The sequence below is a fragment of the Salmo trutta genome, chromosome 14, assembly GCF_901001165.1.
Source record: "Salmo trutta chromosome 14, fSalTru1.1, whole genome shotgun sequence".
NCBI lineage: Eukaryota > Metazoa > Chordata > Actinopteri > Salmoniformes > Salmonidae > Salmo > Salmo trutta.
In genome coordinates, this window is record NC_042970.1 from 44,193,518 (window position 1) to 44,208,002 (window position 14,485).

General features: G+C 41.8%; 1 protein-coding gene across 1 annotated transcript; it reads right to left on the reverse strand.

Annotated features, from left to right (window-relative positions):
* Positions 1–561: 561 nt before the first annotated feature.
* On the reverse strand, positions 562–14,485 carry LOC115208164 (synaptophysin-like protein 1). Its single transcript, XM_029776017.1, has 6 exons — positions 14,275–14,485; positions 14,005–14,079; positions 4,015–4,139; positions 3,426–3,621; positions 3,021–3,194; positions 562–2,824 (listed from the first exon to the last, which is right to left on the reverse strand). The coding sequence occupies exons 1-6, from the start codon at positions 14,287–14,289 to the stop codon at positions 2,702–2,704; spliced, it is 708 nt and encodes a 235-aa protein (XP_029631877.1). The 5' UTR covers positions 14,290–14,485; the 3' UTR covers positions 562–2,701.

A 14,485-nucleotide genomic window follows, 5' to 3' on the forward strand; every position in this document is an offset into this window, starting at 1 on the left:
CGGCTTATGGTAGAGAAACGAATACTCGGTTATCTGGCAACAGCTCTAGTGGACATTACTTCACTCAGCATGCCAATTGCACACTCCCTCAATACTTGAGACATCTGTGGCATTGTGTTGTGTGACAAAACTGCACATTTTAGTGGCCTTTCTGCCCCAGCACAAGGTGCACCTGTGTAATGTATGCTTTTGAATCAGCTTCTTAATATGCCACACCTGTCAGGTGGATGGATTATCTCGGCTAAGGAGAAATTTTCACCTACAAGGATGTAAACAGATTTGTGCACAAAATTTGAGAGAAATAAGCTTTTGTGCGTATGGAAAACAATTCTGGGATCTTTTATTTCAGCCCTTGACACATGGGACCAACACTTTACATGTTGGATTTATATTTTTTTCTTTTTTGAAACAGTACTACCTAGTGGGCAAAAAAATAACTGCAACCTTAGTTATGAAATGCAATAGTTCCATCTTCTGGCCCCCCCAAAAAATGCACTGTAGTCTTATTTAATAGGTAACATTACAGTTGCAGGGCAGTGAACACAAACATCAGTACAGCGGTTGTTGCAGCTCTCTTATCCTTTAATGTGTTGTCAATAGAGAGGATGTACAGACATGTTTATTTTGTACAAACATGGAACAAAATACAAAAGAAATAGAGTCAAATGTCAGAAATCCCATTAGATAATATAGAAGACACAAGTCTGACTTCTACCCTAAAAAGCTAGGTTCTTTCTATTAAAATGGCACAAATGATCTAGATCAGTGTCCTTTGATGACTGATATTGACTCAAACCTTCCCTTTGTAAATCACTACAGAGGCCAAGGCGGTATGAACGGCACTGTGTGGATTGCACAACGTCTGCATTTCCCTCAAATCACAACTCATAAGTCAATGACATTAATTACAACACTTAGCGTAAAGCAAAAAAAAACTCTAGTTCCATTCACTTCCCATAGAGCTGGACAGACTTTGTACGTCATCCCCACAACCATCAAACGCAATCATTGCCGAAATTAAAAGTAGGACCAATGAGTGAGAAAATGAGTGAGAAAAAAAAAGAAGCATTATTATTCAAGAAATACAGCAGGATTCATCACATTTTGGCACCTACATGTTGCCACTTGTTACTTGGCGGCGCCATTTACCATTCAATGATTAAGTCTAGCTTGTCCAGTGGTGCCAAATAAAAAGCAACAAATCTAGGACCCGTGTTTGCATAAAAATGACTCCGGTAGAGAAGCTGCATAAAATATATATTTCTTAACACACAGAAGCCATAAATTAGCTTTAATTTTTATTTTTTTATTGACCAATGAATGTAGGTAAAAAAAAAGTATAAATAATGACATTTCTAAAGTTGCCTTATCCCGTTCAAACAACATTTTTGAGAAGAGTCAAATAACAGAGGGAACTTAGTGTTTTAGGTGTTTGAATGGTCACCTCCACAATACACGAATTGAAAAAGTTTGGCTAAATTTTCCAAAATATCCACAAAAATACCACCGTTATCTGCAGGTTGTTGAGCAAACATACACCAACCAGCGCTGTCCTGGAATATAGGCACTGACAGTTTGAATAACTAAAATAGACAGCCGTTACTAAAAACGTGTTATATCAACTTGACTGTAGCCAAAATAACTTGGTTACTCTTTGAGAGTAAGTACTCTCTTAACCAGGCTTGATACTGATATTTGGTGTAAATTACCAAGGCACTGTTCATATGGATAACAAAATAATGACAAAAAAGCCATACCACACATCAAAGAGAGGAACGCATTGTACATCAGTAACGATTGCAATCAAGTAGCTAACACAGCTCTAACGAGTTAAGTGCACCAAAGCAATACGCTTTCAGACATAGAAACGCAACATCCATGTATCTATGAGGTCCGTTTCAAAACACGTAGTAGTAGTAGTGGAATATTAGGGAGTTAATGAAAGGCCAGTAGTTAAATTGTTAATTTTATTTGAAAGGGCCAAATTTAGACCTGAAAGGCAACCTAGAACAGGGGCTTTTCAACATGACCTTTGACATCTCCTTTATCAGATTCATGGGAAAGGAGGAGACCTATTGACAGACAATTACTGTATGTCAACCCAGCTTTACTGAACTTCCTCATATGAGTCAAACATAGGGAACAGTTCAGCTACAGTAGGTTGTCTGCGAGCCCTGTTTTGTGGTAGTCCTATGTGATCGAAAGCACCTGTTCTAGAGGAACCGACCAAATCAAACATGTTGGATATCCCAAATACCCAGATCCTTATCAAAGTGTTCAACTCAAGCCACGTTCACAGTAACTGAATACATTTTATGTACAGTAAAGGCACTTAGTTGGGAAGGGAAATTCCATTAAAAGAGTAAAAAAATTGTTGTGATCACTCAGTTTTCAGGGTTTACAGCTGTAAATTGGGATAGTGTTGAGTGTAGCAAGCAAATCAATCATATAAACTGACCAATTCTATGAAGAGTAGAAAACAACCTGGGTCACTGTGGTGAAAGTTAGAGATGGGCAACTAACTACTTTCCCTGAAGCTTGAGCCGAACACTCGTCATTGAAAAGGGGCCTGTGTTGTTGGTGGTTAAAAAGCTTACATTTTGCTCTACATTTTAGTTTCTTTCCTAATAGGGTTACACTGTCGGTCCCAAGCACCTTGGCGATTGGCTTGGACTGTAGAGGTGGAGCTTCTGTGAGCCAATTAAGAGCTGGGGACTCCGCCCTCCATGGTGGTTGCTGGGTTGGGGTCTTTGTGGAATGGGGTCTCCTTAAAGATGAACCAACAGTTACCTGCCCACAGGATGAGGTTCAGAAACCCGAAAGTCTTGACAGAGGAGGAAAAGTGCGAAACATAAAGCCAAAATACAGGACACAAACAAAATAATTACAAATGCTACATTATATGCAACCCTATACCTGTAGCCCTGCCATTCATGCTCGACTTGTGCATTCACATTGAGAATTAGCTATAAAATGCAAAATGCTCTGAATAAAATGTATTATGAAATGAAATTGCTCACCACAGAGGCATTGAGTTTTCCCATGGACGGGTACTCTCCAGGTAAGCACTGGGGCTGGCAGGTCTTAACCAGGTTTACTGGGTTGGTGGCCCACTTCACATCAGTCAGGCCCTTCCCCCAGGCAGAGGAGGACACCAGCCACAGGAAGGCAAAGGCAGCAGTCACCAACAGGTCCTGGGAGAAACACAGGGCAGTGTCATCACTATATTACCATGCTGGTGAGGACAGAAGTACTTAGCTTTCCAATCATAAATATCATTACAACGATTAGGCTCACGCCTTAACTATTATAAAAATTGATCTCCAGCTATACTACAACGATAATGTAGTAGTAACAATACTCTACTACACGGTAACTAACATACCAGTGGTAAACATGAGATACTACGGTATCTTTAGACTCACAAAGGTGGGTCCGCGGCCCTCGCGGTACACATGCTGGTAGCCCAGGTAGAGCACCAGGGTGGCGGTGCAGTACAGGAAGCCCAAGACACCGACACTGACGTAGAACTCAGCTGAGGAGGAGTAGTCGCCCTGGAGGTAAGTCGCATTCACGGTGCTGTTACACGTGGGCACCATGAAAGGGCCGTAGCTAGACAACCTAGAGAGTAGGGGGGGGGGTAGAGAAACAAAACTAAATCTATAAAATCAACTGCATGGCACGAATGCATTTCAACTACAAATACAAAAACACTTAAGGGACAAGAGTCAGAGACAAAGAAAATTATGTTGGTGGGAAGATTATTTTGGTTGTTCATGTGTGAATGCAAGCATATTACAACCAGCTTAAGAGTAAAAAGAAAATGCTATTTGGAATTCCTTGCTACACATCTCACGGCCCTTCAGCAGATTTTACACAACCTTTGTCAGGGATAGGCTTACTGTGAAGACCATTAGGTAGGCATTATAAAAGAAGAAATCACAAAACAAAGAATGACAATTACAGTAATGTTGTTAACTTGCAGCTCCATCTGTGAGGGATAATAGGTTTTACCTGAAGGGGTAGCCAAACTCTGCCCTTATGGTCTTGTGCTCCACCTCCACCTCCGCACAATTCACAAGGATTTGGGTCGTCCCAGAGTAACCCCCCGTGGTGGCAAAGGCAAAGATGGCGAACACCTGCACAGAGAGAGGAGAGTCAGGGTGCATCTCAATGGCCTGTCCCTTCCTTTCCTCATCCCTTTGCCTTAACCTGCACTGATCTAGGGCGCATCATTCTCATACCTGAGTGGACAGCTAAGAAAATCTCTTTCCTGGTAAGGCTGACTTGTTTTCAGAGGCCTAGGCTATGTTTTCAGATCAGTCGAGCGGGAGACAAGGAATGACAGGTCCTTTACAATTCATAAATGAGACTCTCTCTCCCCCAAGGAACCAGAGAATTGTTGTGCACTGGCAGGAAATGAGCTGGAAACCGGAGGGTTGCTGGTATCAAAACCTAGATGCCATTGCCTGCTGTTGTGCATTTGAGCAAGGTACTTAACCCCCCCACAACAGCTCCCCGGGTGCAAAGTGTGGCAGCCCCCTGCACCTTTCCAAAAACCTGTATGTGTATACACTACCCATTCAAAAGTTTTGGGTCACTTAGATTATCTTGTTTTTGAAAGAAAAGCACATTTTGTTGTCCATTAAAATAACAAAATTACTCAAATACAGTGTAGACTTTGTTAATGTTGTAAATGACTATTGTAGCTGGAAACGGCTGATTTTTAATGGAATATCTACATAGGCGTACAGAGGCCCATTATCAGCAGCCATCACTCCTGTGTTCCAATGGCACGTTGTGTTAGCTAATCCAGGTATATCATTTAAAAAAAGGCTAACTGATCATTAAAAAACCCTTTTGCAATTATGTTAGCACAGCTGAAAACTGTTGTTCTAATTAAAGAAGCAATAAAACTGGCCTTCTTTGGACTAGTTGAGCATCTGGAGCATCAGCATTTGTGGGTTCGATTACAGGCTCAAAATGGCCAGAAACAAAGATCTTTCTTCTGAAACTCGTCAGTCTATTCTTGTTCTGAGAAATTAAGGCTATTCCTTGCGAGAAATTAAGGCTATTCCTTGCGAGAAATTGCCAAGAAACTGAAGATCTTGAACAACGCTGTGTACTACTCCCTTCACAGAACAGCGCAAACTGTCTCTAACCAAAATAGAAAGAGTGGGAGGCCCCGGTGCACAACAGAGCAAGAGGACAAGTACATTAGTGTGTATAGTTTGAGAAATAGACACCTCCCAAGTCCTCAACTGGCAGCTTCATTAAATAGTACCCGCAAAACACCAGTCTCAATGTCAACAGCGAAGAGGCGACTCCGGGATGCTGACCTTCTAGGCAGAGTTCCTCTATCCAGTGTCTGTGTTCTTTTGCCCATCTTAATCTTTTCTTTTTATTGGTCAGTCTGAGATATGGCTTTTTCTTTGCAACTCTGCCTAGAAGACCAGCATCCCGGAGTCACCTCTTCACTGTTGAGACGTTTTTTTTTTTTTTTAGGTGTTTTGCGGGTACTATTTAATGAAGCTGCCAGTTGAGGACTTGTGAAGCATCTGTCTCCCCTGATTTACAGTCATTTAGTTGTATTAATACTTTAATCAACATATCCTAATGTAACCTACATAAGACAGTATATAGCTATATTTAACTCCCACTCATCTCCATCATAGCTGATCAGAGGGCTGTTCTGACTTCTGGTTCTGTAACTTACAACAGAGAGGAGGGAGAGCGTTGTTCCACCGGGCAGGACGTGGAGCCATTTGAAGTGGTAAGATGTTCCTGCTGCAGCAAAGTTAACAGGCCTGAGTAAAACTGTCATAAAACGTGGGGATTGGTGACTCGGCAAGAAAAACACCAACTCCAGCAGAACGCCCCACTGGGTTCAGGTCTGACAGGAAGAGGCCCCCTGACATTGCCCACATCACCGACCAACGTTCTGAAAACCTGACTTGGCAGAACTGTGGGGATCTCACCTCAGCCACCCTGGTAACCACTTCCTCTGCTCATAGCAGAATAGTGGGGAGAGATTAAGGGGTGGGGAGAACGGCGCAAACACCCGCAAGCTAAAACATACACCACTCTCTCTCTCTTCCCCGAAGTAAGAGTTTCCCTGTGCTTGACCTTTTTCCCTCTCTGCTCACCACATCAGCTTCCCCTACAGCATCCTCTTTTCCGACAGGAAACTCCCTCCCTCAGTGAGTGCTGAAAGAGCTAACTGACTAACACTGACTGGCTCCCAACAGCAGAATCTGACTGACTGACTGTCCAGTGGTGCATTTGAGGGCTCAAGTTGAGCAAGGTGAGGTGCAGAATCGCTAATCTGTAATGAGGAGTTATCTGGGATGCAAGGTGACTTGAGGATCAGTGATTCTTTACAGTCCATCTCCAAACACACACTACCCACTGGTGCTCACACTGGTTGAATCAACGTCGTTTCCCACTCCATTTCGATGAAATTACATTGAACCAACGTGGAATAGACATTGAATTGACATCGCTGCTCAGTAGGTAGGTCTTCGAGGCTACTGAGTGCAGCGAGGGAATCTCTGTGATAATGGGTGGGAGTAAGTAGCCAAATCGGTCATTATAAAGATGGTTTACGCAGTGACAGTTTGAGAACGCTAGTAACAGACGAAAGGATATAAACTATATAGCTCTCTGTATCCATCTCTCCAAGTTACTCCTCTTCCCCTAGGTGTAAATAACACTTGGGAATAACACCTTCTGGAACTACAGAAATAACTACAAAAACCTGTCTGGTGGGCTGATTGCATAGACTAATAAAAAAAAAACGGAGTGCCTTTCTATGCAAAGAGTAGGATTATGTTGCTGCCCAAACTTTGATCAATGAGGGGATTCAATTATCTGGGCCAGGTTGCCCCGGTGGGAGGAGTTTGCACCAGGTGAAAAGTGATTGCATTAGTTTTGAAACCGGGCAGCCTCCCTCGAGTAGTCATCCCAACTACCTCCAACCTGGCAGACTCACGAAACACAAATGCTTAAATTTGTAAATGATGTCTGGCTATCCATAAAAAAAAAATACAAGAAAATTGTGCTGTCTGGTTTGCTTAATATAAGCACTTCATAAAGCTTTATACATTTGATACTTATGTATATTTAGTATCACAACATGACCGAGCGACGCAGGTTACTGTTCTATTTGAGAAGGGCGCTCCTCCCTCTCCGTTTTTGCTGTTCGCATCACGGGCCTTAGAATGGTACACCGCGGTTCAGCTTAAACTAACTCTGCCAATATTCCCTTGTTAGGTACTGGAGGCAGCGTTCCAACGAATAGGTGCTTGTGAGCAGATCCGTCCTCCAATGAAAACATCTGATAGGGCCATGTAGCACATCCCAACTTCCTTTTCAGAATAATGCCTGTTGTTCTGAATATAGTCCAACTCCAAAGTTGGCTGAAGCACGTTCCCACGTGATCACAATCAAACAATTTACATAACAGTTCAACGGTGCATCAGAAACCATGAGGTTTTCAGGGACCATGACATACTGAAGTCACTAACAGATACAATATAGACTTCCAATCAAGGACAGTGTCTTTTCCAACAGAGTATCAACACAAGACAACAGTTCCTGAAGTGTAAGGGTCATATACTGGTAATTTCAGTGGCAACAGAGCCAGACAGGGAAGAAAACTTTATAGTGATAAACTACTACGGTGGTCAAGTGAACTTTGTGGGAATTGGTTTCATCTTTCAGGCGTTTGGCACAGCAAAACATTTCTCAGCTTTCATATCACCGCCCCCACCAAACCCCATTCCAGCAATCCCCCAGCTCAGCCACCCTCCAAATAAACCCTCCACTATGCAGTTTCCTGAGTAAGTAACACACCCAACCTCCCCGACTGAGTGGGAGCACACATAGGCTAGTACATTCATATAGTTTGTTTAGGTGGGAGTTAAGGGATATGAGGAAGTTAGCAGGCCTTTGTTATAAAAGCTGGTGCCTCAAAGAGTCTGGCTTGTATTGTCATGGCATATTGAATAAGCTATTACTTAAATACTGGAAGTCAAATGATACCCCAACATTAAGAGGATGTTAGAATCAAATGCTTTATTTAAATATAGAAAAAAAATCTTACAACAGACAAATAACACAACACATTTTGAAGCCATATGTGGCAGAGTCCTACAAGCTTTAGAAAGAACATTAGGTGTGGATAAGATGGGAGCATGTGGGTCTGAGCAAGTGTGTTAATGTATGTACGTAAATGTTAAGTTATATTGTTTTTGTCTATGTAGGTTTTTGTTTATTGTATAAAAAAAAAGGAAAACTAGACTGAACAAAATATTAAAACGCAACAATTTCTACAATTTTACTGAGTTACAGCTCATAGGAGGAAATCAGTGAATTTAAATAAAATCATTGGGCCCTAATCTATGGATTTCACCTGACTGGGCAGATGTGTAACCATGCTACCCGCAGGACCTCCACATCGTTTAAAAACTCATTGATTGGCTGGGACTGGCTCCCCAATGGGTTGGCATATGACCTCCAAGAACCACCAGGAGCCAGTTTTTAAACGATCCCACAGGTGATGCAGCCGGATGTGGTGGTCCTGGGGGTAGCGTGGTTACACGTCTGCGGTTGTGAGGCCGGTTGGACGTACTGCCAAATACTCTAAAACGATGTTGGAGGTGGCTTATGGTAGAGAAATTAATAGGTATGCACGATATATCGGTGAACATATTGGAATCTGCCGTTATTAGCCAAAAATGCCAACATCAGTATCAGCCCAATGTCTAGTTTAACGCCGACGTTAAAATCCAATGTCAAAGCTAGCGTGCATACCTATAAAATGTAGGTACATTCATAACCTAGCCCACAATGTCTGCTGTGTGGATCGAGCAGTCAACAAGTCGAGCAGTCATTTGAAAGAGTAAGAACATTTCAGCGAGACAACTCAAAGGCGAAATCCATTAAAGCCAAGATAATGGAATTCATTGCCCTTGACAATCAACCGTTCTCTGTCGTGGGTGATGTTGGTTTTCCCCGACTGGTCGAGCACCGGTACACACTACCAAGTGCGCTATTTTTCAGATGTAAGCTTCATGACATGCATACTATGGAACGCCGTTTGGATCTTTGCGTGTCAAAAAAGATACAGTAGCACTGTCAAAGCTGTACAAGAAAGTCTGCAAACAAGCAAACACCGGCCACGAACTATCTGTTTACAATACCGTGTTGGTAATAAAACATAATTTGTTTGACCGCAACTTCTGGGGTAGCTAGCTTTAGCTTGGTACCTAGCTAGCATCAACACAACCAGCCTGAAAACAATGACCAGTAGAAACTGCAGTCATTTTTACTATTTTTGCAATGATAAAGGAATCCTTGTAAGTATTAGCTAGGTTGCCACTTGTTGTTCGCCAATTGAAATTTAACTTCAGGTCACGAAAATAAGTAGCTAGCCAGCTACTTAACCCTGTTGCCCAAAGCTAACGTTATAAGCAGCCAGATAGCGTCATCTGGCTAGTGAGGCTCGACTGAACCGGGTTGGGAAGCTAGCCACAATAAGGAGTCGGCACAATAGTATAATTTGTGGTTTGCCTTCAAAATAAAAGTATATAATTGACAGTAATGCAAATTAATACAAATAGTCGAAGCTAACTATAGCTACTGAAACAGATGTTTTGCTATGTTTTGGGGGAAGAACATTGTTTACATCCATGAGCTAGATAGCTTTTTATTTTAATGACCAGCACTGAAGGACTGCGAGACAACTTTACCAGCATCATAGCATACATATCGATGAAATACAAGTGATAGTGTAATCAATGTGTAATACCTACGTAAAAAAATGTATGAAAGCGTTACATTTTTATGTGACATGAAGTCATATTCAGGTCCTGATTGGTCAACAAGCTTATTTGACAAGGCAAAGTGTTATTTGCCGTCTATCTTTTTTGACATGCAAAGACCCAAATGGCTTTCCATAGAAATCCTGGTTGAGAATTAAACGACTGAACAATGAAACAGTACAGCAAGTAAGTGAAAGAAATAGGTTTTGATTATGTTTTACTGGTAATGGAGACATAAATGACAACAAAATAACTTTTTGGTCAGTGTGTGTGTGTAACCTTTATTTAACTAGGCAAGTCAGTTAAGAACAAATTCTTATTTAAAATGACGGCCCGGACGACGCTGGGCCAATTGTGCGACGCCCTATGGGACTCCCAATCACGGCCGGCTGTGATAAAGCCTGGATTCGAACCAGGGACTGTAGTGACGCCTCTTGCACTGAGATGCAGTGCCTTAGACCGCTGCGTCCATGTATGTGTGTTAACTATTTAACTATACTAGAATGCTTAAAAGGACACAAAAAGGTTTAATATCGGTTATCTGTATAATTTTTTGGAGGCAAGGAAAATATCGGATATTGATATCAGCCAAAAATGTCACATCATTAGAAATTAACAAATTATCTGGCAACAGCTCTGGTGGACATTCCTGCAGTCACCATGCCAATTGCACGCTCCCTCAAAACTTCTGTGGCATTGTGCTGTGTGACAAAACTGCACATTTTAGAGTGGCCTTTTAATGTCGCTAGCACAAGGTGCACCTGTGTAATGATAATGCTGTTTAATCTGCTTCTTGATATGCCACACCTGTCAGGTGAATGGATTATTGTGGAAAAAGGGAAACGTAAACTAATTTGGCATGTAAACTAATTTGTAAAACAAAATTGGAGGGAAATAAGCTTTTTGTGCATATGGAACATTCCTGGGATCTTTTATTTCAGCTCATGAAACCAACACTTTACATGTTGCCTTTATATTTTTGTTAGTACAAATTATCATAAAAAAGCAGCCACAAAACATAGCAGGGATACATGTTGCCTTATTTGAACTCTTCTTCCCTCATACCATGCAGCAGTATGCAGGCCATGGTTTTGCACCAGGATCACTGGTGTATATAAAGTAAACCCTGCCTCCACTCCCTCTCTGCACTGACGCTCTGAGAATGTTGTGTTGCAGCGTTGGCCAGGATTTACAGTGCATTTCTTGGTAACTGGCCACTCCCCTCTCTGGCCAGAGAGAGGCATGTTGCTGGCTGGCACAGGACAGAGGAGAGGGAGAGGGGGGGTAGTCACTAATGCTAGAATGGACCAGAGTGGAATTATGGTCAAAGAACATAAGCCCTTTCTAATTAATTTAGAGTGAGGGTAAAGTTAATGGTTAACGTAAAGCTTAGTGGTTTTCAAAATTACATTTTGGACTAGAAAGTCTACATTTATGTCCTCTCTAGCATGGCCAGATAGTGATGACTAAGGGAGAGGACGTCCTGGATTGGATACAAACTCCAATCTAAAAGATAACGTCTGTCTTAATTACCTACAGGGCCCTGCCACTGGCCGATCTACTAAAACACACATACACACACACCTTAAGCATACAGACAGTACTTTAACGGCTGTCAACAGTTAGCCTAACGCACAGGCAAAGCATGCACATACACATGCACACACTGACGGCAGTCTGAATGTAGTGCATACAAAAACAATACCAGTACTGTACAGAGTACACATTCTAACAGATATGCATGTGTATACAGCAGGGCCTATACAGAAACCCACAGACAAGAATGCCCATGGATCAGAACTAGAGGTCCTCCTCCTTGTATCCTGAGCCAGCTACTCAGTCAAGTTAAAAGTTCATGAATCCAAGCTATTTCTGTTGCAGCTGCTGACATTCACTTTGGCCAGCCGGCTACACCTCTAAAAAGTAACTTCACATAACATCCCTGCTCGAAATTGCACCCTATCAGCTAGTTAGCAAAATATCTCTTACACAGTACAGTACATGTAAGTCGGCCTTCCAATGTGCTGGGCTGGGCATTTCCAGTACATTTGTTGGGTCAAATTTAAACATTATTTGAGTGAGCGTTACATGTGATCTGTTTGATTTGGGTTGAATTATACTGACTTGAGGTGATTCTTTGCTGTATAAGCAGCTAAAGCAAACAGTGAAATCAGCTCGTGACAAATTAAGGACATTGAAGAGTCACTAAACTTCACATCAAGTCACTAAAGTGCTCTACAGAAATGTAGCTCCAAGGAGGCAGCACTGTGAAAAAGCCCTCATTCAGTTATTTCATAAAGCAAGCCCATGTTAGGAAATAAGTAGCTACCTGCCCTGTATATCATAAGTGGAATTTCCATGTCCTTGTACTCATGGCGGTAACAAATTAGGTCAGGCACCTAGTTGCCCTGGTTACTAATGAGCATGAGGAACTTGCAAATTGGGTTTGCACTGCGCACAGGATCCATTAGCCTTCTAGCTCTGTTTGTGGTCACACTACTGCTGACATTATCTGCAACAGCTTTGTTCCGGTCATAGAAATACCAATATACCATTCTCTAAGTCAAGATCTAGCTAGGTCATAGGTAAAGCAACAGTCTACACTCAGACATGACATTATACCACAGCATTTTTGAATACTCATCCTGGACTTCCTGACGGGCCACCCCCAGGTGTTGAGGGTAGGCAACAACAACATCTGCCACGCTGATCCTCAACACTGGGGCCCCTCAGGGGTGCGTGCTTAGTCCCCACCTGTACTCCCTGTTCACCCACGACTGCATGGCCAAGCACAACTCCAACACCATCATTAAGTTTGCTGACGACCAAGAAACAGTGGTAGGCCTGATCACCAACAACGAGACAGCCTATTGGGGGGTGGTCAGAGACTTTCTGTATATATGGACGTGACCCAGTCGTTCATTCTAAATGTTCCATTGCATACTGGCTGGCAAAGTTGTTATCCATTGCTTGCTAGCTAGTCAACTACGGCTAACTTACAGTCAGCCCAGCCGGTCAATGTATAAACTTGATCTCCACTATAAAAAGCACCTAGACATTATCTCACATTTCTTTTAGACTAACATTTAGTTTTCAAAAGTGGAGATTTGTATAAACCTTGCAGTCTGTCTCTGACATTTGCGACATTGTTTCAATATTCAAATTGTTGGCTGATGAGACAGTGGATTGCGCAGACAGATGAAAGAGTAAATGGCATTTTAACATAGATTTATCTGGTGGTAACTTGTGGAATAGAAACTGGCTGGAACGCAGTTTTAACCAATCAGTACAGGAACCAACAGTTGTAACCAATTCACGGTAATGTCTGTATATCCCTACTGAAGAATTCAATGGCTATAGTTAATTCTTACACATTCTGTTTGAGCTGCTTTTGAAAGCAAAAGTCGAATTTAAAACATTATTGTCATTTATTAATTTGGTTTTCATAATAGAAACCTAGGACTAATGTTTTGGTTAGCTAAACTAGCAAGTCTGTTTGGATACCAAGGAAACAAGTCTAGTTACCTATTTAGTACACTTACTAGCTAACTTCAGTGGATGTTTAACAGATTTCTATCGGCAAATTAGTTAAATTATAGCCATGGTATAATAGAGATAATCAACTAGGTACTATGCATTCACTTGAAAATAATGCAACTCCATGTAAGGTTAGTTCCACTCCGCAAGCGGGTCGTGGAACACACCTTGCACGTCGTTCATTATTTTCCATAGAACGCATAGACAGACAGTCGTTGATTATGCCTACATAAGGTTTACTATAACAACCCAAGACTCAAGTGCATGATCATCTTGAAGGGGCGACTTGCTACGAGTCCTAGCTAACCAAAATAGACAATCGCTGAAAAGGGTGTTGCCCGATGAGATCTACGCACGAAGCTTTGGCGTTTGAGATTGTAGCTCGCCAACGTTAGCTAGCAAGTCAGATAGCTGTATTTTAAGACAACCTACACACTATCTGCATCAATACACTTGTCTAACATTATTCAGTAGTTGAACTACAAAAAAAAAACAAGTAGGTAGCTCGTTAACGTTAACTGAAAAGCCAGCCACAACCAATAATGACTAGCTAGTGAGTGTAGTGCATGTTTGACAGCTTCAAGACATATGAATAGATTGCGCCACATATGTTGGTTAAGATATCTAACTAAGGGTATCTTACCCATTCTAGAACCCGAATAAATCCCAGGGGTTCTTTCAACGGTCCCAGGTCAAGTCTGAATCCCGAAAGCAGTTTCTGAAGTTGTAAAAAAGACGAAGAAAAAACATCTGAATCATGACGGTGGTCATGAATGATTTTAATCAAATTATTTAGGTATGTAGAACTAGCTAGCTAGCTGGCAACAACACATGTACGAATGTTTGTCACCTTCACCGTTACAGTAGATAGCTAACGTTGGCTAGCTATGCTAGCTCGTGTCAGCCGACCCACCTGAATAAATTCCATGTTCGATTTTCAGAAGTTTGTTCGTTAAGTTCCCTTTACTGGAATAAAACGTATATTCTCCCAAAGTAACAATCTCAATCTTGTACCGGACGAACCTCTGGTTTACATTCGACTGAATTTTGGCAGGCAGCAGATGTTGTAAAACTGCTGTCAAACTTTCTAAACTGTATAGGCACACGTGACAAGCAACTTGTTT

Coding starts and splice junctions, on each gene's coding strand:
- LOC115208164 (XM_029776017.1), bottom strand. Junction 3,195..3,425: donor AGGGCCGCGGACCCACCTTT/GTGAGTCTAAAG, acceptor TGTTTCTCCCAG/GACCTGTTGGTGACTGCTGC. Junction 2,825..3,020: donor GAAAACTCAATGCCTCTGTG/GTGAGCAATTTC, acceptor TCCTCTGTCAAG/ACTTTCGGGTTTCTGAACCT.